The 27,035-nt window shown below is 46.3% G+C and overlaps 1 protein-coding gene across 1 annotated transcript; it reads right to left on the bottom strand.

Annotated features, from left to right (window-relative positions):
* Positions 1-252: 252 nt before the first annotated feature.
* On the bottom strand, positions 253-26,615 carry SLC25A37 (solute carrier family 25 member 37). Its single transcript, XM_066593182.1, has 4 exons — positions 26,253-26,615; positions 12,179-12,407; positions 9,142-9,198; positions 253-4,482 (listed from the first exon to the last, which is right to left on the bottom strand). Exons 1-4 carry the CDS (start codon positions 26,430-26,432, stop codon positions 3,986-3,988), a joined length of 963 nt encoding a protein of 320 aa, XP_066449279.1. The 5' UTR covers positions 26,433-26,615; the 3' UTR covers positions 253-3,985.
* Positions 26,616-27,035: the final 420 nt, after the last annotated feature.

Genomic DNA, 27,035 nt, shown 5'->3' with positions numbered 1-27,035 from the left:
TAGTCTGTTGCTGTGCAGGCCGATGTGTCGCCATGGTTACAGACTACAAACAAGCCCTGTGTAGTCTGATTCTGCCTCTATACTCCCCTCCATTCATTCTCAACTCCTTACTAACTTAAGGCCCTTTGACACGGAATGACTAACCTGCTACAAAAGTGAACAAATGAACTCTCCGACATCATTCACTTGTGCGAATGATAATGCGTCAGGTGTAAAGGTCTGTCGTCGTCCCCCCCCCTCCCCCCCCCCCTCCTATACGCCTTATGTAGCTGCCCACATCTTCTCCGGCCCTGAACGGGTGGAAGACAGATGGCAGAAGACGAGCACATGATCCATCTAGTCCGCCCTTCTATTACTCTCTTGGGATATCTACATCACGCTTACATTCACTTCCTGGCAGTTTTACAACCGCGTCTCTGCGCATCTACTACTCTTTCAGCAAAATAATCTTTTCTGACATTACTTATGGTCTCCTCCCACTACCCAAATCACAGATTGAGCCCCCCTTTGCCCGATTCATATCCGACTAAACAGTCGGGGAAGTTTACCAAGCCTGGAAATTGCGTCTCCGGGTTTAGTACGACTTTCCCGGCGCCTCTTCATGCATTAGGCGCATCTCTGTACACCTTCTCAGAAAGGTCTAACCTGGTGCACATTTCTGGTACAATTACCCCAGTTTTTGGTGTAAATCATACATAGGGGCAGGTACGCCTTTTCCCGACAAGTCCAACCCACTTTACGAAAAAGTGATGGGGCTAGTGCAGAAAGCTAAAAAGTCAAACTCTTGCACAAAAATGTGCAACTTTTTTTTTTTTTTTTAAATGCAAGAAAGGGTTTTTCTATCTGTTTACCATAGAGACACAGGTGTGATTAGGAGCTGTAGAAGAAGTGTAACCCCTTTAGTGGCCAGTCCTGTTTTGAGTCTAAAGGGGTTTCTTAGGTAACTACTATTAGGGTGCCTGTCCACGGGCGCGATTTCGGCGGCGGTAAACCGCCAGCGAATCACACCGGCCGAAGCTTTCCATTGCATTGCTATGGAAAGTGCCGGCTACGTGTCCACGAGCGGAGAAACACTGCGCATGCTGCGAATTGCCCCGATTCTCCGTGGTCAGCCTATTAGATTAGGCTGACCAGCGGAGATTCGTGTGCGGCTCCTTCTCCTGGGCGCCGGCTCCCGCGGTGCAAAACAGACAAACCCGCGGTGAAGCTGCTGCATTTTTCACGGTCCAAAAATTGCATGCGCCCGTGTGCATGAGGTTCTATGAGGGAAATTCCAGGCAACACAACGTCCAATCAAGACAACGTCCCACCCGGCGGTTATCAGCCGAAATAACTGTAAAACGTGCAAATACCCAACTTTCATTATTTTCCAAAATGCTGCACATCCCGCTAAAACTTCAAATATTTTTTCTGCTCTAGGAGGAGCTTCGTGGTCACATGACAGGCACACAATGCAGTTTTCTTTTTTTTTTTTCTTAACAAGGTTTTTACTTACATTTAAAGTAGAATTCACCACAAGCACAAAAATGACTTTCTGCTGCCCATAGATATTAGATGGCTATTGTCTCACCAGGTCATTTCTGGCGGGGTGAGGCAATAGCCCAAGAGTCGCCCATTACACCAGACAGCGGCAGATGGGAGAGGGGAAATTACATATACAAGGATTTACACCTTGGGAAAAACCAGCTGTCAGCATTCGTCCTGCCTAGACAAAAACATGCTCAGAAGACGAGCTTAATGTGCGCATTTATAAAAAAGACCTTCCAGCAGGCGGCTATATATAAGGTATACCTTAAGGCTCATTTACACGCAAAGACAACCTTTCAAATGATTTAAAGATTGACAGTTTTAGTGATCGTTTTACATAAAGTACTAATGGGCACTAATCCCCATTAGCACTTTATCAGCTTCATTTGTATGCAAATGAGCCTCCAACAGCTGTTTGCAAATCCCAGCTGGACTTTGCACTCAGCTGCTTTGTCTTCCATACAAATGTATGAGTACAATGTAATCAGCAGCTCCGGTGGAGAACACAGCGTGCGGTCCCTGCTCTCTCTCTCTCCGGCCGAACGATGGATTTTATGTTCATGTAAAAATCATAGTTCAGCTGAAGAGAGAAAGATGGAAGCATTTACACGCAACGATTATCGCTCAAAAGCCATTGTTTGGACGAATTTTGAGTGATAGTCGTTGCGTGTAAATGGGGCTTTACACCTAGAGCCTAAATACCCTGAAAATACACTTCCCTGCTCGCCATGACAGCTGAAAAGCATGCTGGGAGTTCTACCTTCACAAGAACTAGGGATCCACGGATTGCAGATTACTTCCCTAAAAGCAGCAATGGGAGAAAAAAAAAAAAGTTATATTATATATATATATATATAATTATTTTATTTCCAGACTTCTCTTTCTGGCTAAATCAAAAAAATAAAATATACAATCCCTTTAAAAATAAAGATCTTACCAACATTACAACACATCCACACCTGGAATATTTACCCTGTCTGTTCCACTATAAAAAAATATTGCGTAAAAACTATTTACATTCGCAAAAGGATATAGAAACCTTTCAATATTAATATACTCTTTAAAACAATAAAAGTAGAACTTGTGCGTCTTGTTCTTGGCATCACACGGCTAATAAAATAGCATAAATAAATATAGGTAGATATATAGGACTTTGGGGCAGTCTCTCTATATAATATACACCCTGTATGCTGTTACAGTGCAACCCGGCACTGCGGGTCACCAGTATACATGAGGTTACCCCCTCTCCAAACCATTATAAATAAGGTAGATTTAAAGCAACCCTCCAGTCAGGAGCTTTTAATGACTAAGCAGGTTAGTACCTATAGGGGCAGATTACCTGCTGGCTGCTTTTCCTCATTTCTTTTGCCTCGGCTGCTTTCTAGCTCATCTCTAATTTTACAGAGCTGGAATCTGTGACTATAGTTTACCTAAGCTGAAGGGGTCTGAGACACACCCCCTGTCTGGCAGCTTTGCAGCCTGAACCAATGATTGGACAGGAGGAGTGTCCCAGACAACTTCAGCTTAGACACTGTGGCTAAACTCTTGTTACAGATGACAGCCCGGTCTTAATAGAGCTGCAAATGAGAAAAAACTGAAAGAAAAAAAAGCAGGTAATCGCCCCTGAAGGTATTGACCTACTTTTTTTTTTTTGAGCTCCAGACTGCAGGACCACTTTAAAAGAGAACTGACCATCATCTATGTGCATCATAAATGAAGTTATGGTGCTCATAGGATAGGTGCCAAGGAGGCCCAGGGCGTACTTTTTAGACTTACCCAGCTCCCCATTCCCACTTACCTGGCTCCCCGTGAAAGTTGGCATGTGGACAGCGCAGGAGACTGTTCTCAATGGGAAACCCCACACACCGACTTCCACGGGTCTCAGTGGAAAAACTGAGCAGGGGTAAGGCCCGGCACACACTTGCCATGTGTACGAGTTACGCCCAAGACGTTCGAGCGCAACTCGCATTGGGCACCACACAGACACCCATCTATGTGCTGTCCAATACCCAGACACCCCCACATAGACATGCCTTTGCACGTCCTAATTCTCGTCTGTGATCTAGACAAAAATAGGACGCACAATGACTTTTTTTTGTAAATCGCAGTACGGAAAAAAAACTGGCAGTGTGCATAGCCCCATAGCCTATAATTGGTCCATATGCCGTCTATGAATTAACACGGACCCAGATAAGCCAGTGTGCCAGAGGCATAAGTAAACCCCCCACCCCACCCTCGGGCTGCTCGAGACTCATAGTTGGCGACAGGCTCCCTTTAAAGACACAAACGGCTTCTTATTTGGTTTAGGTGAAGGACATCAAAAAATGTCGCCTTCCGTGGACTTTACAAAAGGAATCATGGCGGAATTTATGCAATTTAAGATATTGATTCCCAGCTCCGGCTTGGTCAGCTACGGCGTCCTCTTCTCCAGGAGTTGTGTACATATATTATATATATTCTAGTTTTTGCTCAGAAAGTACTTGAAAAATTCATACACAGACCACGCAATGGCTGTAGAAGGCATCTGATAAATGACCCGAGCTTGCACACCCTTGAAATAACCTGCCACCCCTCCGAGTTGGTAGACCGTCCTAATGGCATTGGCCATGCCCGAGAGATGTCCGCTGACGTTTACAGAGCTGAGGGCCATGTTCTCTTGTGTGTTTAGTAATGTTTTGCACACATCCAAAGGAGTGGTGGCGGCAGCGGCCATGGCCCCAGCGATGGCTCCGGAGGCTATATGAGACCCAGGGTGGTACTGCCGTTGTGGATTCAGTTGTTCTTGGGTGAACTCATATGTAATAAAGTGAATGGCTTGAAAAGGGATGTTCATGAAGAGCTGGGTGGTATAACTACGATAGAAGGCCCCGACTCCTTCGGTCCTGCCTATAGTCCGGATACAGTGCAGCATGCTCCTGTAGGGGGAGTTGTACATCTGCATTCGCTGCTTGACCACTAGTGGTGGGGAGAAAGAAAAAAAGTTAGGATTACTTTAGTTTCCAGTCTATAACATGAGCAGCACTACGGAAATCTAGAAAGAGATACCACTTTTTCTGTTAACTTTAGCATTATAGTGTTCCTGTATTATTCCTCCTGATAACTGGGTGTTACCATTCTCTGTCAAAGGGGTGTGTCCTCACAGCTTGATAGGGTCAGCACTGATTGGGCAGTGTCAGTATGTAGGGATACACCCCAAGATGCTCCTGAACGAATTTAGTGTGTGCCTCGGAGCTTATATCACAGCCACGTGAATCATCCAAATGTAAATGGTGGAACCCTGACGATCACCTGGATTCTACCACTAACCTGGATAAAAGGCAGACTAAATGTAGAAAATACACACAAACATCCCACAAATCCTCCTTTCCTGTGATCCAATCCTATCCCAATCCCATATTGATTGCAACTTTAAATGTAAGAAGTATATAAAGCATATCAACCTTTCCTCCCTCACCTCTTCCTGCCTGTAAGGCAACCATCTGCAGCAGAAGCCCTCCTCCACTGCAGCCTGTAATACTACACCAAGCTCAGCTGCCCCTCAAACATCATCTTCTGATCCCTTAAAGTTGTGGCTAACTTTCCCTACAAGACAAGTCTATCCATCTTAACGATGCTCCTAAATAAAAAGCGATCCTTTAACCCCTTAACCTCATAAGACGTATTTTTACGTCTTGGATGAATCGTACTTAATACAGCAGGACATAAACTTATGGCGTGTGAATGGCACGTGCTCAGAAGTGAGTCCATGCCATCCGGCAGCAGGAGCCGGCTGTCACTGACAGTTGGCCTTCCGCTGCAACAGCGATGATCGTTGAGAAATATCAAAGCCCACTTTTAACCTCTTAAATGTCATGATCAATTTAGATAGTGGCATGTTAAGGGTTCACAAAGGGAGCGCACCCCCTCTGTGAGGTCATCGGCCCTCTGCAAGGTAACCCCAGCTATTCTAGAATTGTTTAGGTTGTTTGTTTTACCTTTTATCTTCAATCTGCAGGTCAAAGTGATAACAGCGATACCAAATTTATTATCTAGGCACTTTAACCACTACTTGACGCAATAAGCACTTTTTTTTTTTATTGCTGCATTCCAAGACCTGTAACTTTTTTACATTTTTCACTAAGACTCGTGTCAGGTCTTGTTTTTCTTTTTGTGGGAGAAAAGTTTTTCATTAATACAAATTTTAGGGTACATTTGTCCACCCCACAAAAAAAAAAAAACAAACAAAAAAAAACGCCATTGACGTTATTTTTTTAATTATATTTTTATGTCGTTTACAGTCTGGGATAAATAACTAAATATTTTAATTGTTTGGGTCATTATGAATGCGGCGATACCCATTGTGTGTATTATTGTATCTTTTGGTATTTTTTGTAGGGACACTTTTTTTTTTTCTATACTAAACTTTATTGAACTCTGACACTATGCTTTAGTCCCACAAGGGAACTTGAAGATGCCAATCGTTCAATTGCTAGCATAGTAAACTGCATTACTTCTATAATGCACTATAGTATACATAGGACATCAGTATTTAAGTGTCTATTTAGAGGAGCCGATTTCTCATTTGAGCAAGTAAACGTCGTCGGAGGTCGCTACCGTTTATACCAGCAGTAGAGATGAGCGAGCGTAGTCGTTAAAGTAAAATACTCGAGCGAGTATTGCCATTTTCAAGTACATGCCCGCTCGTGCCTAAATATTCGGGGGCTGGCGGGGGTGAGCGGTGAGTTGTGAGAGTGAGCATGGGGGAGCGGGGGGGGGGGGGGGGGGGGGAAGGGGGGTAGGGGAGAGAGAGAGAGAGATCTCCTCCCCCCCCCTTCCCCGCTCTCCTCCCGAATCTTTTGGCACGAGCGGGCATGTACTCGAAAACGGCAATACTCGCTCAAGTATTTTGCTTTAACGAGTACACCCACTCATCTCTAACCAGTAGATACATCAAGAAATCGTTCAGTTGTTCACATTGGCTGTATAAGCGACTGAGAACGAATGAACAATCGCTATTTAAACCACACAATTAGTGAATCAGCCAACGATGAATTGTATGCCTGCAGAAAATGAACGTAAAGCAAACAATTTATCCCTAGTCGTAGGATAGTTGGCTGCGTTCACACTGACCGATTGTTCATTTTGGCTCATTTGAACGATTTCTTTAAACCATAATCGTTCTGTGTAAAAGGGCCTTTAGACTCTGCCAGGCCGGATCTGATAGGCTGAGTGACAGGGTAGACATGAGTCATGTCAGGCCTGCTGCTACGGTACTATGGCAGCCCATCGGCACATCATGATTGTATTGCGTGGTGACAAAGGGTGACAGGGAGAGCCGATTCGCCCCGTCACCCACTAATTTACTGCATTGATCGTGGCATGGAAGGGTTTAAATGATTAGGAATGGAGGTACCTCTGCTCCCAGCTGTTACAGCAGGAGCCCCGCTGTCAGACAGCGGAGCACTCGACCTGCTCCTACGAGATTGCCCGTGCTGTACATTTACAATAGTGTAGGTTTAAAGCCCAGGACCTAGCGCCGTATATTTACAACGCTTGGTCACTAAAAGGTTAAGCTACCAATATTCAGTATTAATGATTACAAGGCATGTATGACTTACTTACTGCATGTGTAATTAGAAAAAACTGCAAGACCTCATATAATTTATGTTAATTTCTTTACAACTACGTTATGAAAGCATAATGTATGATGGCACCACAGGTCGGCTATAAAACCGCCAGGGGCCTTCTACAAGGATACGCTGTAAATGATTAGATCACAATCCCACATTATCCTTCTGCAGTAAACCCTTCACAGAAGTATGGAGGACTTTAATTGGCCAACTGGTGCCGATTCCACCAAGTCATTTGCCTTTCAAACAATTAAGTGGAAAACATGTTACTCCGAGTAATAGCGAAACGGATTACATAGCTGTATGATGAGGTGTGTAAAGTCTTATGCAAATAAAGCTTAAAGGGATTTTGGGGACTTAAGAGGGGTTTTCCAGGACTAATCAATAGATGACCAATCCTCAGCATAGGTCATCAAGAGTTGATCAGTGGGGGTGAGCGCTGTGGCCCCTTCTCAGTCCTGTGATGTCACATTCATCAGTTACGTGGTCCGAGTGCAGCCCAGTCCTATCCACATGAATGGGATTGGGCTGTAATACCAGGTACGGCCACTAGACAACGTACAGCACTGTGCTTTGTATGGAATAAAGTGATAGTAGCGCTCACCTGAGCATCACTAACTCTTCAGTCATCTGATCATTGGGGATCCAGATCAGCAGAACCCCTACTGATCAGCCAGCCTAGAGGGTAAGGGCTCAATAGTTTAGTGCTAGAAAGCCCTATTAAGTATTGAGGACCTATCCTCGAGGTTAGGTCAGTAGTACATGTTTGTTGGTGATCTGACTGATCAGATAATTGAAGGGGGTAAAACAGCTGTCAGATGAGCAACCGTTTGTCCAATAGTTGAAGGTGTATGGGGGCCTTTAGAGCCTATGGATGTCTCCTGCTTGTGGCCCCCCTCTATGAGCTACAATGGGGAGCCACTCTGTAACAGCGGTGAATGCCCATGTATTACAAGGATGACTATTCATCTGAATGGCAGTCATGTCATCCTACATTTCCCCTGCAGCAGCTTTCATTGGTAAATGAGTCTTTCAAAGAAGGTGCCGGGAGTGAGACCACCCTCCTTGGTGGCACACATATAGATATCTATCTGATATCTATCTAGCAAAGTAGATATGAGCAGCACTCCAGGGGTTTAAATCAAGAGTTACAGCTTTATTGTTCCCACAACAACGTTTCAACCCTCCATCCGAGGGTCTTTGTCAAGTTCGGATGGAGGGTTGAAACGTTGTTGTGGGAACAATAAAGCTGTAACTCTTGATTTAAACCCCTGGAGTGCTGCTCATATCTACTTTGCTGCCTAAAACTTTGGTCCAGGATCCAGGATCTCGGTTGAGCGTGCACCATTTGGTGAGGATCGTCTTCACTATATATCTAAGGTGAAATGTGTGCTGTGATCTACTAACTATAGGTGATATCTGATATCTATCTGATATCTATCTGATATCTATCTGATATCTATCTGATATCTATCTGATATCTATCTGATATCTATCTGATATCTATCTGATATCTATCTGATATCTATCTGATATCTATCTGATATCTATCTGATATCTATCTGATATCTATCTGATATCTATCTGATATCTATCTGATATCTATCTGATATCTATCTGATATCTATCTGATATCTATCTGATATCTATCTGATATCTATCTGATATCTATCTGATATCTATCTGATATCTATCTGATATCTATCTGATATCTATCTGATATCTATCGCACACTCACAGCCATTTCCCTTCATTAACTAAGATCTTAAAAATGGCAAGGAAACAAACGAAGTATCCTAGAAAGTTGCCTCATTTTTATATACGGTGATTAAACCCGCTTGCGCAGCGCTAGAACCACCTCTGCACACGAGGGTTTGGAAAGTGGATAAAAGGCTATATAAACAGATAGAATAAAGTCTAGGATAAAATATCAAAAGGAATAGAAAAAAGGCAAATAAGAGGACGATGACCCGGCAGCCAGAAGAGGAGAGCGATGGAAACGTACCTTCCGCTGGGTTCATGACAGCATCATGCAGGACTGTTGCCAGACTTCCTGCCACCCCTACAGACAAGTGAAGAGTTAGTCATACGGTGAAATGTAACGCTGCAGGCACCATTTACAGGGAACGACAGGAAGAAGGGCCGAGCCGCCTTTCATTCATTCGTGTCTAAAATGGCAAACTCTGAGCTGGTTCGTTTCTTAGTATCTCTGTATAAGGGTTTCTTTCTCCTCCCCACATTCAAGAAATTGTAACTGTCGTCTTATTTTCCATTGACATAGCGTGGGACTTGTTTTTTTGTGGCAAGAGTTGTATTTCTGAGTGGTGCCATTCAGCGTACCATAATCACATACTGGAAAACTTTTAGACATTTTAAAGTGGGGTGAATTAAGCCCGCTTTAGACAACAATTATCGCTCAAAAAAAAAATTTTGAGCAATTTTTGAGCGATAATCGTTGTGTGCTTTTATAGCGCAAGGTAAGCACTCAAACGTTGAGCGATCACCTTGCTCTCCGAGTTCGGGATGCGGAAGGCAAGTGGGGCCGCTTGTCTTCTGCATCCAGATGTTCTCTGCTCGGAGCACCCAGCTGCTATACAGCCAAGCGCTCCGAGCGGGGGTTTGCAGAAGTCAAGCGGGGCCCTGCTTGTTATCTGCATCTAGCTGTTCTCTGCTTAGAGCGCCCGGCTGTTATACAGCTGAGCACGGGATGCAAAACACAACTGAACAGGGAGCTGGACACGCCTGTCTTCAGGAAGCGGGATACAGCTGAAACAATGGTATCAGCTGTATCCCGCTGTGAAACCCTGATAACTTATTGCTGATCTTTCAGCATGCTGAAAGATCAGTGACGGCTTAATGGAAACTGCACGATGTCAGTGCAGTTAGACACAACGATTATCGCCCAAAAGACGGCTTTGAGCGATTTTTGAGTGAAAATTGTTGTGTCTAAATCAGCCTTTAGGGAGAAAAAAAGAAACTGAATGGCACCATTTTTGCAGCGTCTTGTGTTTACGGCGTACATACTGCATTTAAAAATAATGGATCTTTTAAAAAAACAACCACCATAAGTCTTTGATTTTCTCTCGATGCAGCCGTGTGAAGGCTCTTGTTTTTTCAGAGCAATCTGTGGTTTCTGTCAGTACCATTAAACCCCTAACGCTCCAGGACGTACATTAACATCCTGCAGCGTCGGGGTATGTATGAAGAGAGATCGTTGGGCGACCTCTCTGCATACAGCGCGGGGCGTCAGCTGTTTACTACAGCTAACACACGCAGGCAATAGCTGCAATCAGAAGCACAGCTGATCAGTGCTATTAACCCTTTAATTCCCTCGAACAATGTTCGGAGGTCCCGTATGGCCCCCCGCAATGAGATCGCAGGAAGCCGTGCATGTGTCATGGCAGCCGGGAGCCTTCTGAAAGGCCCTAGGGGTGTCTTGGCAGACTGCCTATAAAGCCATCCTTGTGGGGTGGCTTGACAGACTGCCTGTTAGATTGCAGTATGATGTAATGCTATAGCTATAGCATTACATCATACTGCAGGAGCGATCAATGATCAAAGCATCACTAGTTGTGGTCCCCTAGGGGAACTTTAAAAAAAAAAAAAAAGTTAAAATAGGATCAATATTATTATTTATATATTAAAAGTTTAAATCACCCCCTTTTTGCCATATCTATAATAAAAAAAAACTAAATCATAAAACAAAAATACATATATGTAACACATTATTTACCCTGCACGGTGCATATTGGCCGGGAAAAAAAAAAATTAATGCCAGAAATGCACTTTTCAATCACCCTGTCTCCCAGAAAAAAAATACAATAAAAAGCCATCAAAAAGGCGTATGTATTCCGAAATGGTACCAACGCAAATTACAGGATGTATCGCAAAAAAACGAGCCCTCGCACAACTACATCGATGGAAAAATTAAAAAAAATTATATATATATATATATATATATATATATATATATATATATATATATATATATATATTAGTGCACAGGTGATAGCGGCAGAAAATAATAATTAAAAAAAAGGGCAGTTGGAGTGGGAATGAGCATTTTTCTGACTGTGTTTAGCCTGCAGGAAAAATAATGTGTTATTTTTAATGGATCAAACATTTTTTGCTTTTCTTCTGAGATATAAATAAAGATGTACCTATTTTTTTAAACTTTCAAATGTTTATCATTTTTTGTAATAAGAAAAAAAATATATATTTTTTAGTCCTCATAGGAAGATTGAACTAGCGATGGTTTGTTCGCTGATACAATATACTGCAATACTTCAGTAAACTGTATTTCTGCAGACATTCTTAATCAGCAAAAATACACGGAGCCCTGGGACCTTCACAAGATGTCAGGATGCCATGACGTCCGAATAGCCGCCCACAATCCCACTTTGGGAGAATCATTAGGGCCATTTATATGCCACAGCATCTAAATGGTTAACAGCCATGATTGGAGTTCTCTCCAGTCGCAGCTGCTGCGGCCAGGTGCCAGCTTTTAAAGCAGCAGACACTTGCCATGTATGAATTGGGCTTGGTTTCCTTTCCAAGCCCACTCCATAAATCCCCGGACATATCCGCCATACATGTACGTCAGATGTCACCAAGAGGCTGAACAGAGTTTAAAAAAACACAACACTCCTTTTACCTGCAGCCTCCACTAGAGGGAGCCCACAATATACTGTTATACACCAAGCTCAATCACACGCTGTGCAGTAGACTCCTAGTGGTGGCTGCAGGTATAAATCTTTGCCTATCCCATTGATTTGGAGCCATGTATGAGCAGCAACCACTACAAAAGGATATTAATAAAGTAATCAGCACTGAATTTGACCTAAAAACAATGGATAGTACCATAATGGACAATCCCTTTAAGACCTCCTTACAAGGCAGTAGTCTGCACTGCCAAGATGTGGATAAACCTTATAAAGATCACTTTTTACATCACGGCTTTTAGGTTTATTCTGGTAATACGGCCATACAATCCTAATCTGCTACTAATAAACCTTACAAGGGAGTCTGGACGAGGACTTTACCGTTGGCCACATGACTGTTTCCTACGTGGTTAATCAACCCTCCTATAGTGGTCTTCATTTTCTCATAGCAGGCGAAGTACAGAGCATGCGCCGGGCCGGCCCCCAGCATGGTCACATTGATTCCTCGTAAGGGGGTCAGCAGCCCTTCCGTGCGGATCATCCTTCTCAGCGCCTCCATGACGCCGCGGTACTGGGCGTTGGGGTCTGGCTGCAAGCTTTGCATTCTGGTCTGAAGAAAATAAAATAAAGACAGGATTAATAATCTTGATGTAACCAAGAAAAAGCCGAACAACCCTCTGTGCCTACGGCGGTCGGCGCCAAGCAGGTCTTTCTAGCTCAACATCTGCCAACAGAATTTAGTCAGCAGATGCCAACAAATTTAACATTTCCGACAACAAGCTAATAAGCTCTATGGTGCTGACAGATAGTGCGCCAACATCTGCACTCAGGACAAAAAGAAGTGTGATCCTTTTGTTTCCCACGGAGATAAGCAGCGCCACATACATCCGATTGCCGCTTATCGCACACAATTAGAATGCCGCGTTTTCAGCCCAGTCTGCAGATTTTTTGCTCTTGGCCAACATCCAACTAATATGTAACAGGATCAAGTGTATATAAGCCGTGCCAACAAAACTCTGAACCTTGGAGCATTACACAACCCAAGTATATCCGCTCCACCTTCATACATGTAGATATGGACAGGGTCACCAGGCCTGTCCATACTTGACTGGGTTTGTAAAGGCATCCGACACGGACCAGTACAGAATGTGACAACTCACAGAATACTGGGTGTGCCAGGCAACTCTACCACCAGCTGCAGCCCCTCCAGCTCAATGTAACGCAGGAAGTGGTGCATGCCCCTTCATACATTAGGCGCATCTTGGCACCTCCCTGTGCCCATACAGAAGTCTATACCAGATGCAGGCTAGAGTAGATTTCTAGTATAATTTCCACCAGTTTCTGGGATAAATAGATAAATGTGCTGGTCAGGGTGGCCTAGCCCCTTCCAACAACCCACGCCCCTGCTTATGAAGAGTGGCAGGAACGAACGCAGATGGTGCAAGAAGTCACAAACTTTTTAGAGGAGTTTAGGCCACATTTTGCAACTTTTCTACAACTTTTTAAGTCTCCCTTAAAATCTCTAATGCTGGGGATATTTTAGGGAATGGCGTAGGTAGTAGGCAGCAAGTCCAGCATGTTTTCATGGATGAGCATAGGATATGCAACATGTAAGGTCTTCTATTTTAAAAATGGGTTGTCCAAGGAGGCCAAATACTACCGCGGATCTATGGTACTGGAACCTCAACTTAAGGCCCGATTCAGACAGCAGGTCACATGGTATGGCCGTTCCCTTTTGGTTGATCCACACAGCCAGTCCCCTTGATGCCATGACGGGCAAAGTTATCATACCACATGATCCGATGTTGGAAGTGGAGGTTGTGATATCGCGGGTCTAAGTATGTATTTAGCCTTCCTAAAAAAACTTTAAAAAGTGGTGATAGATCTTCAGCCATCAGCTGAGCATGCAGATGAATGGAAGAGGGACAAGCAGGTGTTGCACACCTCTGGCAGGAGCTTATCTCCCATCAGTGCAAAGGATCGGGCATGCTGAAAGTCAACTGCCTGATCCTGATTGCCCAAAATCTGCCATGGGGAGGGGGAGGAGTGAGGGGTGGGGGAGTTTGGAGGCCCCCCCATACACATTCATAGCTGGTCTAACATTACTGTAATGTATGTGGGCAGTGTAAGAGGTGCTTGGGGTCGGCCATATATGCTGATACATGATGACAGTTTGTGTTCATTGAGAAATCTTTCTCGGAGTACTAAGGATATCCAGTTGTGTAAACTGCCTATCGCCGCTCAGATAAGATTGCATCGGCTCCTTCCTCATTCTTCTGTAAAAACTTGAGACAAATATAATGTAGAGGATAGGCCAAAGTAAAAGCGACATTACTAGATGATGGCAGCAACGCTCGCCGTGCACAAACAGATCAGCGATACACCGCTCATCATTGGTCATTTCTAGTTATCATCACGGTCTTTAGGCTCTGTTCAGACCTGGTCTTTGCACCGTCCAGGGGTCCCGTCAGGGTTTCCGTTTAAAGTCCCAAAAACTGCGTGCCTGGACAATACCTAGACGGCAGCCTCCTGAGGAGTGGCGCGCCGCGTGCGCACAGCCTCCTGAGGAGTGGCGCGCCGCGTGCGCACAGCCTCCTGAGGAGTGGCGCGCCGCGTGCGCACAGCCTCCTGAGGAGAGCCGCGCCGCGTGCGCACAGCCTCCTGAGGAGAGCCGCGCCGCGTGCGCACAGCCTCCTGAGGAGAGCCGCGCCGCGTGCGCACAGCCTCCTGAGGAGAGCCGCGCCGCGTGCGCACAGCCTCCTGAGGAGAGCCGCGCCGCGTGCGCACAGCCTCCTGAGGAGAGCCGCGCCGCGTGCGCACAGCCTCCTGAGGAGAGCCGCGCCGCGTGCGCACAGCCTCCTGAGGAGAGCCGCGCCGCGTGCGCACACCAACTGCTCAGTGCTGGAACGGGGGAGCGCTGAGTCTGTGACACACCAGCTCCCCGTTCACTCACCTCTGAGCCTCATAATGTAGTTTATGGCGATTGCCATTGAAAAAAAAAAATGCTGGATCGTTCAAATTTGAATGATAATCATTCATCAAAAACCCGGCTAACGATCAAATGCTGAACGATAACACAGGTCAAGAAAAAATAAATAAAATTTTGTATCTGGTTTGGAAACAGGTTGATTTAACTAATTTTGGGGTGCTGAATTCAGTGGAAGAATCAGATTCTATCTCCCGTGTCACATCACATTTCTGAGATACGTAGCACTATTACATATTGACAAATATTGTCTGGTTTTAGATACAAAAAACAAATAACACTCAGAACTCAATAATGCTTTTCTGGTAATGTATTTGTGAATAAAAAATTCCGATATGCTGAGGTAAGAATGAAGAGAAGTGCTTCATGCAGATTACAACAAATGCTAAACAGCAGTACAGATAGGCTCATGTCGGGAACCTTCCTGCTCAACTACATTGTTCTGCCATCTAGTGACCATTTTTAGAACTTCATCCAGCATCTATTACATTCAAATAAAGAGTTTAGCTTAGTCACTGATTTAATTCTATATAAATAATTCACCAGAAAATAAGCACAAACAAACTTAAAAAAAAAATAAATTAAAAATCTAAAAGGTCATAAAAACCTTACGTGATACATCATTTCTAAAGGTAAATTCGGATTCTACACCCAAAAATCCATAAGAATTGATATATCGCACACCAGATGCAAAAATGGTTTAAAAACTGATCATTCAGTCGCTCTCATTCACTTGTACAGTAAATGCGAGCGACTGAATGATTTAGTGAGTGAACGATGTATCTGTCTGTATAGACGGGCTGCCCAAGCGAACCCTGACAGCGTTCGCATGATAAAACGCTCCATCTAAAAGGGCCCTTAGCCGCTGCATAGATGAGAAATATTAGCTTTGAGGGGGGTCCAATCACTGAGACCCCCCATTAACCATGTGTCCCCAAAACCTACCTCCTGAATACTTTAGGCCAGAGTATCCCTTTAAAAAAAAAAAAAATCTTCCCAATCACCTCCATCACTAGGATCTCCACCTATTGCAAGAACGACCCTAGTTCTGCCAAGCAAGGCGGGCATACTGAATGGAGAGATAGATGCCAGAGATGGGAATATCCCTCTTTATAAGCGTTCAATAATCAACTGCAACATCCAGTATCAGGCAAAAAAAAGTAGCCCTGGTGCAGAAAGAGTTAAATTCAGCCCTGCTACATCAGTAAGCAGCTTCTGGTTTTCAGGGTCTTCCCCCTGCACCTCAATGCCAGGCGGCTGCCTTCCAGCCCTGCAGTGCCATCATTACACAATGTAGCTCCGCACACAGCGGGGATGACATGGCACTTTTACCTGAGCAGTGACTGGGTGGGGAAGTAACGAAGCATTCAGCGAGATCCTCAAGTAGAGCTACATAAACTCCACGTTTTATGAACTCGCATGTAACCACTAATAAGAGACGTTCGCCAGGGTTCATTCATTTACCCGTGCCCGCCGCGTGATGAACGCTTTCCTGCTCAGTAGATAATCTCCAGTGTAATTCTGGAAATCCTCAGCATTACAAGACAGGCAATTTACCACAAGCTTCACAAGGAAGTTGTAGGATTTCAGAAGAGCTGGCGTGTGGCGCGATGCAGCCGGGATAGCCCACACTTAGTGCGCCGCTTCTACTAAACATACGCAAGTCGTTCTCTGTGGCGTTCTACGGCTTAGTGTACGATCAGCGATGCGGCAGATGCGCAGGTTACAGTAAGGCCTCGTGCAGATTCTGACTGCCGTACCCGGCCCTGTGTGTGCAGGCGGCGGCTTCCGCACGGACGGCTCTTCTTGCGGGTTTTCTGTACTGCGGATGGTCGGCACGGCTCACCGTCGGACATGTGCAGTAGAGAATTTTTTTTTTTTTAACTCCTGCTTTTCCTGCAGAATCCGTGGCCCCGCCGCAATGTCAATTGTAGATGGGCCGCGGATGGGACAGCTTCCATTGACTTCAATGGAAGCCGTCCGTGCAGGAAATCGCAGGAAAATAAAGCATGCTCCGATTTTTCATCTGCGAGCGGAAACCGCAATTGTTTTCCGCTCGTGTGCATGAAGAATCTCTTTTACATTGCATGCTATGAAGGGTTATTGGTGCGGAACCCGGAGGCGGGCACCCACAATGGATTCCGCAGCAAAAGTCCGCCTGCGTGCATTGGGACTAAGGCTCATTCACACGAGCGTGATTTTCACGTGAGTTTTGTGCGTTGCGAGACGCGCAAATATAAACTTCATTCTTTTGAATGGAGTCATACACATGAGCGATTTTTTTCCCCTCACAGGTAAAATGAAAAATGGCTGCATGTCCTATTTTGTCGCATCCCCCACAACACATCAGCCGTTGTTTTTATTGGGACAGTCAAACACATTACATGCTGTGTGTGCGAGTGCGGTGTGTTGTGATATGATGCCTCCCACTGAAATCAATAGGAAACACTTTGAATCCTCCAACATACATTAAACAAGCGAGTTTCCCATCGCGCTCGCCGGTGGGAACATAGCCTTATAGTACACTTAGGCTGGGTTCACACAGGGCGGATTTGCCGCGGAAATTCCGTCCGGAGTTTCGCCGCGTGTGGCCGCTAATCCCAGGATTAGCCAGCCATGTGGACGAGATTTCTGAGAAATCTCGTCCACACAGGACAGCAAATCCACCGCGGCAAAGCCGGCACTGCGGCGCGGATTCGCCGGCCACAGCATGTTTTTTTTTTTTGTTTTTTTTTTTTACTTCTTCCGCTGCGGAAGAGCAAGCGGCCAGGCCGCTTCAAAACCCACAGCTAAGTGCCGAGGGTTTTGCAGCAGTGGTTCTCCCGGCAGAAATCTTGCTGTTTTTCGCTGCGGCCAAACCGCGAGATTTCCGCTGGGAATCCGCCTGTGTGAACCCAGGCTTAAAGCAGAAAACTTGCAGTATTTTTTTCCCTCTGCATGTGAGCAGGATTGGCTTTAATCCCACTCCCTTTAATAGTAAACGTTTCCGCAGCATCTTTGAAATGCGTTCACACAAGCTCAGGTGTATTTGAGCCCGCGAGTACGTAGTATATTCACAGGCCGAAATGTGCCGCTGCCTTGCGTTTATCTCCATCAGCAGTCTTTTATACGGCAGCGTATTTATATATAAAAAAAAAAAATTAAAATTCACCGACTTCCCCAGTAATTTTAGTTGCCCATAGCAACCAATCACAGCTCAGCTTTTATTTCTTACACAACTATGGTAAAATAAAGCTGCGCTGTGATTGGTTGCTATGGGCTACAGAGATTTCCCTTTGGACAGCTTCCATAACAGTGCGGTGCTGGGACCATTTTTGTGGCCCATTTTATATATTTCGGGACCGCTAGTCATAAAATGATTTGGGACAACGGCAACATGGCGCAGTAACATCAGCTATTATGTAGAAGGAGGAAAGAGCTTTGAAAGCCCAATTTTCAATAACCAATCCCTGTGCTTATAGCGCCGTACAACGCCAGGGTGTATATGTATATATATATATATATATATATATATCCCCTAGTCTTAGATAAAAGTGATGTAATTCTGTGTGAAACGTCTCAGAACAGGGGTATGCCGATATCAGACCCTGCGCTTGGCCGGCATCCGCGCCGCAAGACAGGACAGCTGGGGCGCACCGAAAGGCGGATATTTTTACTAAGGCCGGCGTCACGCTGCGTATTTTGTGTGCGCAGAGAAGAGTCCACCCATTTCAATGGCATTGTTCATACCTCCGTATTTGGCGCACACATTGATCGCAAAAAGAAAAAAAAAATTTGAGCGTGCCCCGTTTTCTCTGCGTATTTGCACACCAAAAGGTCCCCAAAGAAGTCAATAGGGAGGGAGCGGTGCACAAGTGCGCACGCAATACACAAGGAGATACGTAGTTCCGTTGCAAAAACGGAACACAGCTGGACCTAATTAACCATTCCAGTCAGTGTGTCCGTTTGCCGTGTACAAATAAAAATGCCTTGTGGGCGCAATAAGTACAGTAAAATACGCCCATGTGCACGCAAAAAAAAAAAAAGCATCCATCGTTCTGCAAAAAACGCAGCACTCAGTCACGCGCAAATACGCATACACCCATGTAAAGATGGCCGACAGCTCCTTTAAGGTCACATTTTCATCTTTTGTGCTTAAAATGGCATGAAGTTGGAAATCTGGATAGGACCATGCATTTCACGTGCGACACGGAGACCCCGCTGATCGCCGCCAGCCTTTGTACATGCATGGAAAAGTGCTGAGGACGGTGCTTCTCTCTCCAGCTAAAAAGACAAACCGCGACAAAAAACACTCGAAACGGAAACCAAAATTCAAAACCGCGATGTGAAGGAATCCGTACGCAGCGCCGTGCTCACCGACTAAATAGCGCTGTGTAACTAGGCATATTATCCAGTCCAGGCTTATGTAAGGAGCGCAAATCATTACAGTCTATACCATGTAGCGCAGAACACTTACGTTATGCATGCGGGCTGTCTGGGTACAAGTATTACGCCATTCACTGACAGGAGGCAGAGGAGAGCTACCCCATTCTGCCCAGAGCTGACAAGCAGCTACAGTAGCATCCTGCCCAGCCAGATCTCTCTGCATCAATGGCGGACACAATCTGCACTGATACACTGTAGCAAACCGTCACCGAAAGATATGTACATACCGTATAACAGAGCATTATCTGCACTTTGTTATATGCCGCATAAATCAGAAGTCGCAGACATGCGTTCAATCGCGGCGCTAGATGGCGCTTTCCAGCTACGCAATTTTCAAGCGCTGTCATAACCACGGGAATTTGCTGTATCTCACACTGCTGCAAGAAGTGGACCCGGCCTAAAAAAGCATCGTACACACAAGACTCAGTGGGGTGCAAGTGGGTCTTTCACTTTACACAAGACCTCTGGAGCCCCTCTAAGGGTCACTTTAAGGGGTTGTACAAGAATTTCACATCAACTATGTGAGAGACGGGACAACTTGTTTATGGTCTCCACTGAGCCCCCCGCCAATCTGGAGAACGGCACTCCCGCTCTCCAATCGCTGTGGGGTTTGCATATCCTCCCGCGGTGACATCACAGCGCTGGCCACATACTATCATGTCAATGGGGCTGATGACCCGAGCCACTGCCCCTTGGGTATGTCGGCGGTCTTATGCAAAGTGAATGGCGGGCTTCAGCCTCACTATGGGGGGTGCAGGAGGACAGGAGCCCCACATTCTTGAGATCAGCTGAGACCCCCACCAATCAGCATGTTATTCCCTGTCCTCTAGATAGCAAATAGCGTGAAACAGCGTGAAATTGTAGAATATCTCATTTAACCCCTTTAGTGGCACGCCCGGAAAATCTCCTAAAAATCAGTGTTGAAATATGCTGAAGACTACCTAAACCTGCCACTAAAGGGGTTAAGGGCTCGTTCACACGGGCGTATACAACCTTGGTCAGTTAAAAAAAAAAAAAAGAAGAAGAAAAAAACCCACACACAAAGTTTTCATTGCATGTGTACAGGCGTGGAGGTTTTTACATCTGTGTTGCATTCATGCGTTATCCGTTTTATACACACACAAAAAAAAAAAAAAAAAAAGCGAGAAGTCCCAAGTGATGTCAATTTCCACCATAACTCCTAGACAACATGCCCGCTGCCTTGGCGTCATATTGGACTCTGATCTCTCTTTTACCCCCTACATCCAATCTCTGGCCCGAACATGTCAGCTGCACCTCAAGAACATCGCAAGAATCCGCTCTTTTCTCACTGTGGACACGCTAAAAACGCTTACTGTTGCCCTCATCCACTCCCGGCTCGATTATTGCAACTCGTTGCTGATCGGCCTCCCCGGCACCAGACTCTACCCTCTCCAATCCATCCTGAATGCAGCAGCCAGGCTCATCTTCCTGTCCAGCTGCTACTCGGATGCCTCTGCCCTGTGCCAGTCACTGCACTGGCTGCCCGTTAAATACAGAATTCAATTTAAACTCACTACCTTCATCCACAAAGCCCTCCACAGTGCAGCGCCCCCCTACATGGCCTCCCTCATCTCAATCCATCACCCAGCCCGGGCTGTCCACTCTGCTAACGAAACTAGACTGCACACCCCTTTAATTCGAACTTCTCATTCCCGCCTCCAAGACTTCTCCAGAGCAGCACCGGTCCTCTGGAACGCGCTACCAAAGGCTACCCGAGCAATCCAGGACTCGCAGAACTTCAGGCGTGCTCTAAAAACGCACCTCATCAGGGAGGCATACCGCATTCCCTAAACAAACCCCTCTGTACTCCGCCTAATAACATGCTCCCTGACCTACTGACTGCAATCCCTGCTAGCCGCCATCAACCGTCCCCTGCAGTCATACCGATTCTGCCGTCACACGGCTAAATGTCTGACCATTGTCTATGTGTATATCACCCCTCACTCTCCACCTCACCATACAGTGCACACCGCCAGCCCCTTTACCTTCTGTATCAGCCCATTACTTGTAGTATGTAAGCTCGTTGGAGCAGGACCCGCACCCCTATTGTTTCCATCAATTGATTACTATGTAACCGCGGTTCTGTAATTTTTGTCCTTCTGTATCCCCCCTGTCTATGTAAGCGCTGCAGAATATGTTGGCACTATACAAAAAAAAAAGATTATTACCACAACCTAAAAAAAATGGGCGCGCTAAACATGAATGCTAATACTGCAGGTTTTTGGAGGGGGGTTTGTTAGCAGCCACTTATAATTGTGGGCTGGGAATACAGACCATAACAAGACACTGAGATTTTATTTACGGCGACCATCGGTCCACGCATAAACCGCACGTCCGAATACGCCAATTTCATTCAATGGTTCCGCATGCTGTCTCATATTCAGTCAGTAAAAGAAATACGCACAGGAAATACGCCCATGTGACGGCGCCCTACAGAAGGGAGGTCACTATAGATGAGCGAACGTACTCGTTAAGGGCGATTTCGCAATCGAGCATCGCTATTTTCGAGTACCTGGCTACTCGAGGGGCGGCGTGGTGGAGTGGGGGGTAGCAGTGGGGAACAGGGGGGAGCTCTCTTCCTCCCCCCGGTGCCCCCCGAATCTTTTCACCCGAGCAGTCAGGTACTCGAAAATAGCGATGCTCGATTGCGAAATCGCCCTTAACGAGTACGTTCGCTCATCTCTAGCGGTCACCACTACTGGCAGAACATAATACAGCTATTTCTTAGAATTTTGCATTTCACCATTCCTCTACAATTCCTCCTGGAAATTTATGACTAAATTGATAACTGGGCATTACTGGTCGGGGGTACTTCCCTGTACATTCTGACCGTGCCCAACCAGTAGAGGCTCCAGTTACATGAGCACGAATCTCACAGGAGGTTTGTGTGTTACAAGACGCATAAAACCTGCGCAACTCTAACTTCCATTCTTTTGAGCGAAGTCACACACACAAGTGATGGGAAAAAAAATCGATACCTGTCCTATTTTTTCACGTCACTCTGAACGCATCGCCCAGTGTTTTCAATGGGGCAGTCAAACGCATCACGCGATGTGCGCACGAGAGTGCGATGGGATGTTTCCCACTGTAATCAATGGTAGACACTTGCCGATCCTCCGATACGCGTGAAAGAAGCGCAGGAGGAACGCAATTTCACAAAAGTGACGCGAGGCGTTTTGTATGATCTGCAGGTAAACGCATGCTGACAATCATGTCAGCAGCCGGGTTTCTCGCCCGATATTGCGCTTGCCTGTGTGAAGGTAGCTTACAGGGCCAGAATATGTAGACAACCTACTGAACACCTGGCTGTGAGTTTTATGAGCAAGTTTCCAGGAGGAACAATTGAGGAACAACACAATGCATAGTAATAGGAGAAAAGAAGATGTTCCAGAACTGAAATGTGGAGGGAATATGAGGAGAGGGAGGGCCAAGTCTGTGCTGCAGGTAGACCACCAGTCTGACCAACACTCCCAACGGGTGGTATACTGGGCATCTAAACCCCTGTGGATAACATGTGCCATGCATCACCCGCCGCTCTACACGTGTTATACAAGGCCCTAATAGATGAGGGTGAAAGAGTAAAAAGAGGCCAGCTAAGGATAGAGGTCATCGCCCTGACCTTCTACCTGCAGAGCACCCAGCGCCGAATGTGGAGTCACATAGTGACCCGGCCAAAAACAGAAATGTGTGCGCCAAACTTATGGCCAGCAGTCAATACATCTGAGAGCATTACATGTGCGTGCCACGCGCCGATGACCCGAACACATAGGGACGGACGAGGGGGCGGTAACCAAAGCGTACTAATGACCTACCATCCTCACGGACAGTGTGTCTACACGGACGCTTTTCCGTAGGAGTTGCATTGGAGTTTCTCAAGTATGACACATTCCAGCTGTGAGCCTGCAGCCCACCAGGACAGCTTCACTCACTGCGCAAATGTGATGGAATATAAGCAGCGCATCTTGCTGCCAAATGTTCCAGAATTAACCCGCTTTTTTTTTTAACATGTGTAAACGCTGCGGATCCTAAATCTGCGCCAAACCTATTTCTGTAATACAAGGCTTAAAATCTGCAACAGATCCGCTAAAAACAACTCCAGCGACAGCCGCCATATTTAGGTGTGGATTTGGCCACTGCGAATCTCCAGCGTATTTGCTGCACATTTTCCACAGCACATTCGCCATCTGTGAAGGCCCCCCAGGCCGGCACAGGGGGCAGATGTGCACATGCAAAGTTTGTGTGCAGATATTTTTCCTGTACATGCCGATTGCAACCCCCCCCCCCTCCCCCAAAAAAACCCCGCTGCATGCTCTAGTTTTCTGTGCTGCAAAAGTCCCCATAGAAGTCAAAGGGGATGCACAGATGCACGCAAATTATGCTACGAGATGCGTGAAACGCTGCAGAATTGCGTAGGAAAAAGAACACAATCGGGAATTCAGACCAATTAGCCATTTCAATTGGTGCGTATTTTTTGCCGCTCACAAATGCACATGCCGGCCAAAAAATACACTATTGTGTGCAGAGACGCATCGTTCATTCCGCAAATGCACTGCACTCATGTGCGCGTTAGTAGGCATACGCTTCTGCAACACCGGCCCTGTGGTAGGTTCTCAAGGGAAGTTGATGCTGTGGCTTATCCATGGAGATGACCGCGCAGAAAAGCTGCAGAATAAGGCCTCGTGTCCACGGGGAAAATCAGGCCCGTGCGAAGTCTCCATGCAGAATCCCGCAGCGGGTCCCTCTTTTCCATGAGGCCTGAAAATAACATTTTACTTACCTGTCCGGACGCTGCGGATCTGCCCTCCGTCGCAGATGGATCTTCTTTCTTCGGCCCGGCGGATGTGCTCGGCCTGCCGGCAGCGTGCCGCACGCATGCGCCATGCACTTTTTTTCTTTTTTTTTTTTTAACTCCTGCTCTCCCACAGCAGAGCAGAAATTCAGCTGCAGGTGTGCCGCGAATCCGGATGGCTTCCATAGAAGCCCGCAGGAGACCCGCACTAAAATGGAGCATGCCGCGGGTATTTTCCCGCACATGCAATCCGCGCCTCAGGGGAAAATGACATCCGCAGGTATTTAATTACCTGCAGGTGTCCAATGCATCCCTATGGGGCGCGGATCACTCGTGTGGGTGATCCGCTGCGGATATTTCCCAGTGGACATGAGGCCTAAAGGCCGGCCTTACGCTGGCACAAGTGCGTTTATGCCACATATTTGCGCAATGCATTTTGCATGTTTTACTGTGATTTTTGCAATGATTTGTGCGTGCAAACCCCCTCTCCAAAAAAAACACAACCGTGCTCCCATTCATTGAAATGGGCAATTAAGTAATTAGTTCAATATGTGTTATTTTTGTGTGCAAATGTGTGACCAAAATGCGCCACGCAAAATATACTTATGTAAACAAACCCATTGAAATTAATGGGTTCTATTCACTGCAGATCACACTTGCAAAACGCCGCATAGACTGCAGTTTAATTGAAACTCATCCACACAAAGTATAAGCAGAAACCGCCGTGGGGCGGATTAGAAGTGTATTTGCACACATATAAGCGCAGGGTTTTTGCGGAATGAACAAATGTTATCGTACTTTTGTGCCCATAAGGCGCAATCCCCCATTGACTTCTATGATGACTTTTGGTCGCAGACACTAAAATGCGAGCGCAAAATACATAAATGTGGACAAATACATTGAGATCAATGGGCTTTATTCTCTGCGTATTGTGTGCACAAACAAGCGCTTGTGGAGCCGCCATCAGGGCGCACACAGCACATTGCGGGAAATCTGAAACCAAGGAATTGAGTGCGAAAAACCCGCCGTGTAATAAAGTACCAGCGAAGCGGCGAGATTCTTACAAACAAACAGACGGGGTTTCTGCAGATTTTACCCCTTTGCAATGCAAAAAGTGACAAGCGTAACAAAATTCGCACATAACTGAAAATCTGCACACTTTAGGGCACACTCTGCGAGAAAAAAAAGAGCACGCTTCATGGGGTTTTTTTTACATGGCCCGAAAAATATGCGCATGTGAAATCACTGGGTTCTATTCTCTGCGTATTCAGCATGCAGATTTTGCACACGCAAACACGCCCGTGTAAAGCGGGCTGAAGGCGGCGTTACTACGTGATTTTTTTTGTGCTGCGCTTTTCAAACACACATAAAAGAAACCGTCACATCAAGGAACCGCATGCGGTTCTTAACAATGCATACGGTTTTCGAAAACAGCATACGGGTTTTAATGGCGGAACCACTGCAATGGCAACGCGTGAACGCAGCCTTACAGTTCTCAGCCGCAGTCCAGTACACGACGGACTCGTTACACGTACGACATAAGAGCTCGTTACTTGCATACCATAAAAGTTTTAGAAGTCCAAATCCGGTTCTACCAGAAAAGTTGAAAAACGGCTCCAAAACTTGCGCTGGGCAACTTTAATTTTTCAGGTCACAGTCGAGCACCTAACAACGATGGCACTGTACACCGTGATCGCTGGCGGTGAGAGCGCCACCTGCAGTCAGTGCTAACCTTACCAGCGACACTTCACACACTTGCGCAACAGAAAAACTAAGTGACCTGAACAGTTTACACACAACGCGTGCAATGGTTTATACAAGCGATTACATAACGCTGCGACACGCCAGGACCGGGTGATTGATGGGGGGCGGTCTGCAAAGTCGTGCAGCACCTGCATTACATAAGCTGTACATTCCATCAACTAGTCACCAACGGCAACAGGCGCCGCTGATCAATGGTGGGGTCCCAATGGCTGCGCCTATTTTTGTAGTTTTTTTGCAACTGCCATCACACTACATTGTCATTCATGGAGCACTCATCTCAAGATGTTGTGAAACTACAACTCCCAGCATGCCCTGCCAGCTGCAGCCTTACATGCCCTGCTGGGAGTTGTAGTTTCCCAACAGCTGGAGAGCTCCTTGAGACTATGGGGATGACAGATCAGCCATGCCATGCTCCATGCAGAGCGCCATGACACCTGTCATACGGGCCACGCCCACTCCAGGGCTCTCACCTTGACAGAGTCCACCGGATACATAACGGTATGCTCCAGGATTCCTGCCACGGCCCCAGCTGTCATATGTGTGAGCGGAGACACTCCTGCCGGTAAGCTCTCGTAGTCGTCACCATCGCCGGGCAAGGCGGGAACTCCCTCCCTTGCTTCCATTGAGAGACCGGGGCTTCGCAGCTCCATGGAAGTTGATAGACACGGGAGAACAACAGACCCCTCCCCCTGTGTGCAGCGAGCAAGCCAAGCTCTGCCCGCCGACTGAAGCCAAAACTCTTCTCCCCAGCCTACTAGTCCAACGTGACGTCATGGGGAGGGCGTGGCTACCTGACTGTCCGCGGACAGCGGCCGCAGCGTCCCTCTACACCTTGGAGACCGAAGGAGAGGGGCGTTCCTGATTGGCTCCAAGAAAGTTACAACTTTACTCCTGACACGCCCACTTTGGTTAGGCAACGAGGATGTCACGTGACTGCGGGGAGAAACCCCGGGATGGAATGCGGGAGAGTTCAGAATACTTATCGTGCTTGTTTTCGCTTTCCTTATATTAGGCGGTCAGGAAGTCAGAACTGAAACTGACGGGCACTGCGCCTTTAAATAGCTTTAGGCATGTTATGGGTATCCATTTGCACCAATGAGGAAGTGGGGGTACAGCCAACCTAACCTGGGCCCCCTCTCTCTAGGGGCCCAGTGCACCATGTGGGCTCTCTTTATAGTATATACTTTGGTGAGGATTGCCCGCTCTCCCATTTGAAGAGGTGAATCCACGCCACCAATCCGCCCAGGACGATA

The sequence above is a fragment of the Eleutherodactylus coqui genome, chromosome 2, assembly GCF_035609145.1.
Source record: "Eleutherodactylus coqui strain aEleCoq1 chromosome 2, aEleCoq1.hap1, whole genome shotgun sequence".
NCBI classification, from domain to species: Eukaryota; Metazoa; Chordata; class Amphibia; order Anura; family Eleutherodactylidae; genus Eleutherodactylus; species Eleutherodactylus coqui.
The sequence above is the reverse complement of the archived record's forward strand: the minus strand, read 5'-3'. Positions and strand labels throughout refer to the sequence as shown.

Coding starts and splice junctions, on each gene's coding strand:
- SLC25A37 (XM_066593182.1), bottom strand. CDS start 26,432: ATGGAGCTGCGAAGCCCCGGTCTCTCAATGGAAGCAAGGGAGGGAGTT. Junction 9,199..12,178: donor AAACAGTCATGTGGCCAACG/GTAAAGTCCTCG, acceptor ACTTGTCTGTAG/GGGTGGCAGGAAGTCTGGCA. Junction 4,483..9,141: donor TGTCATGAACCCAGCGGAAG/GTACGTTTCCAT, acceptor CCCCACCACTAG/TGGTCAAGCAGCGAATGCAG.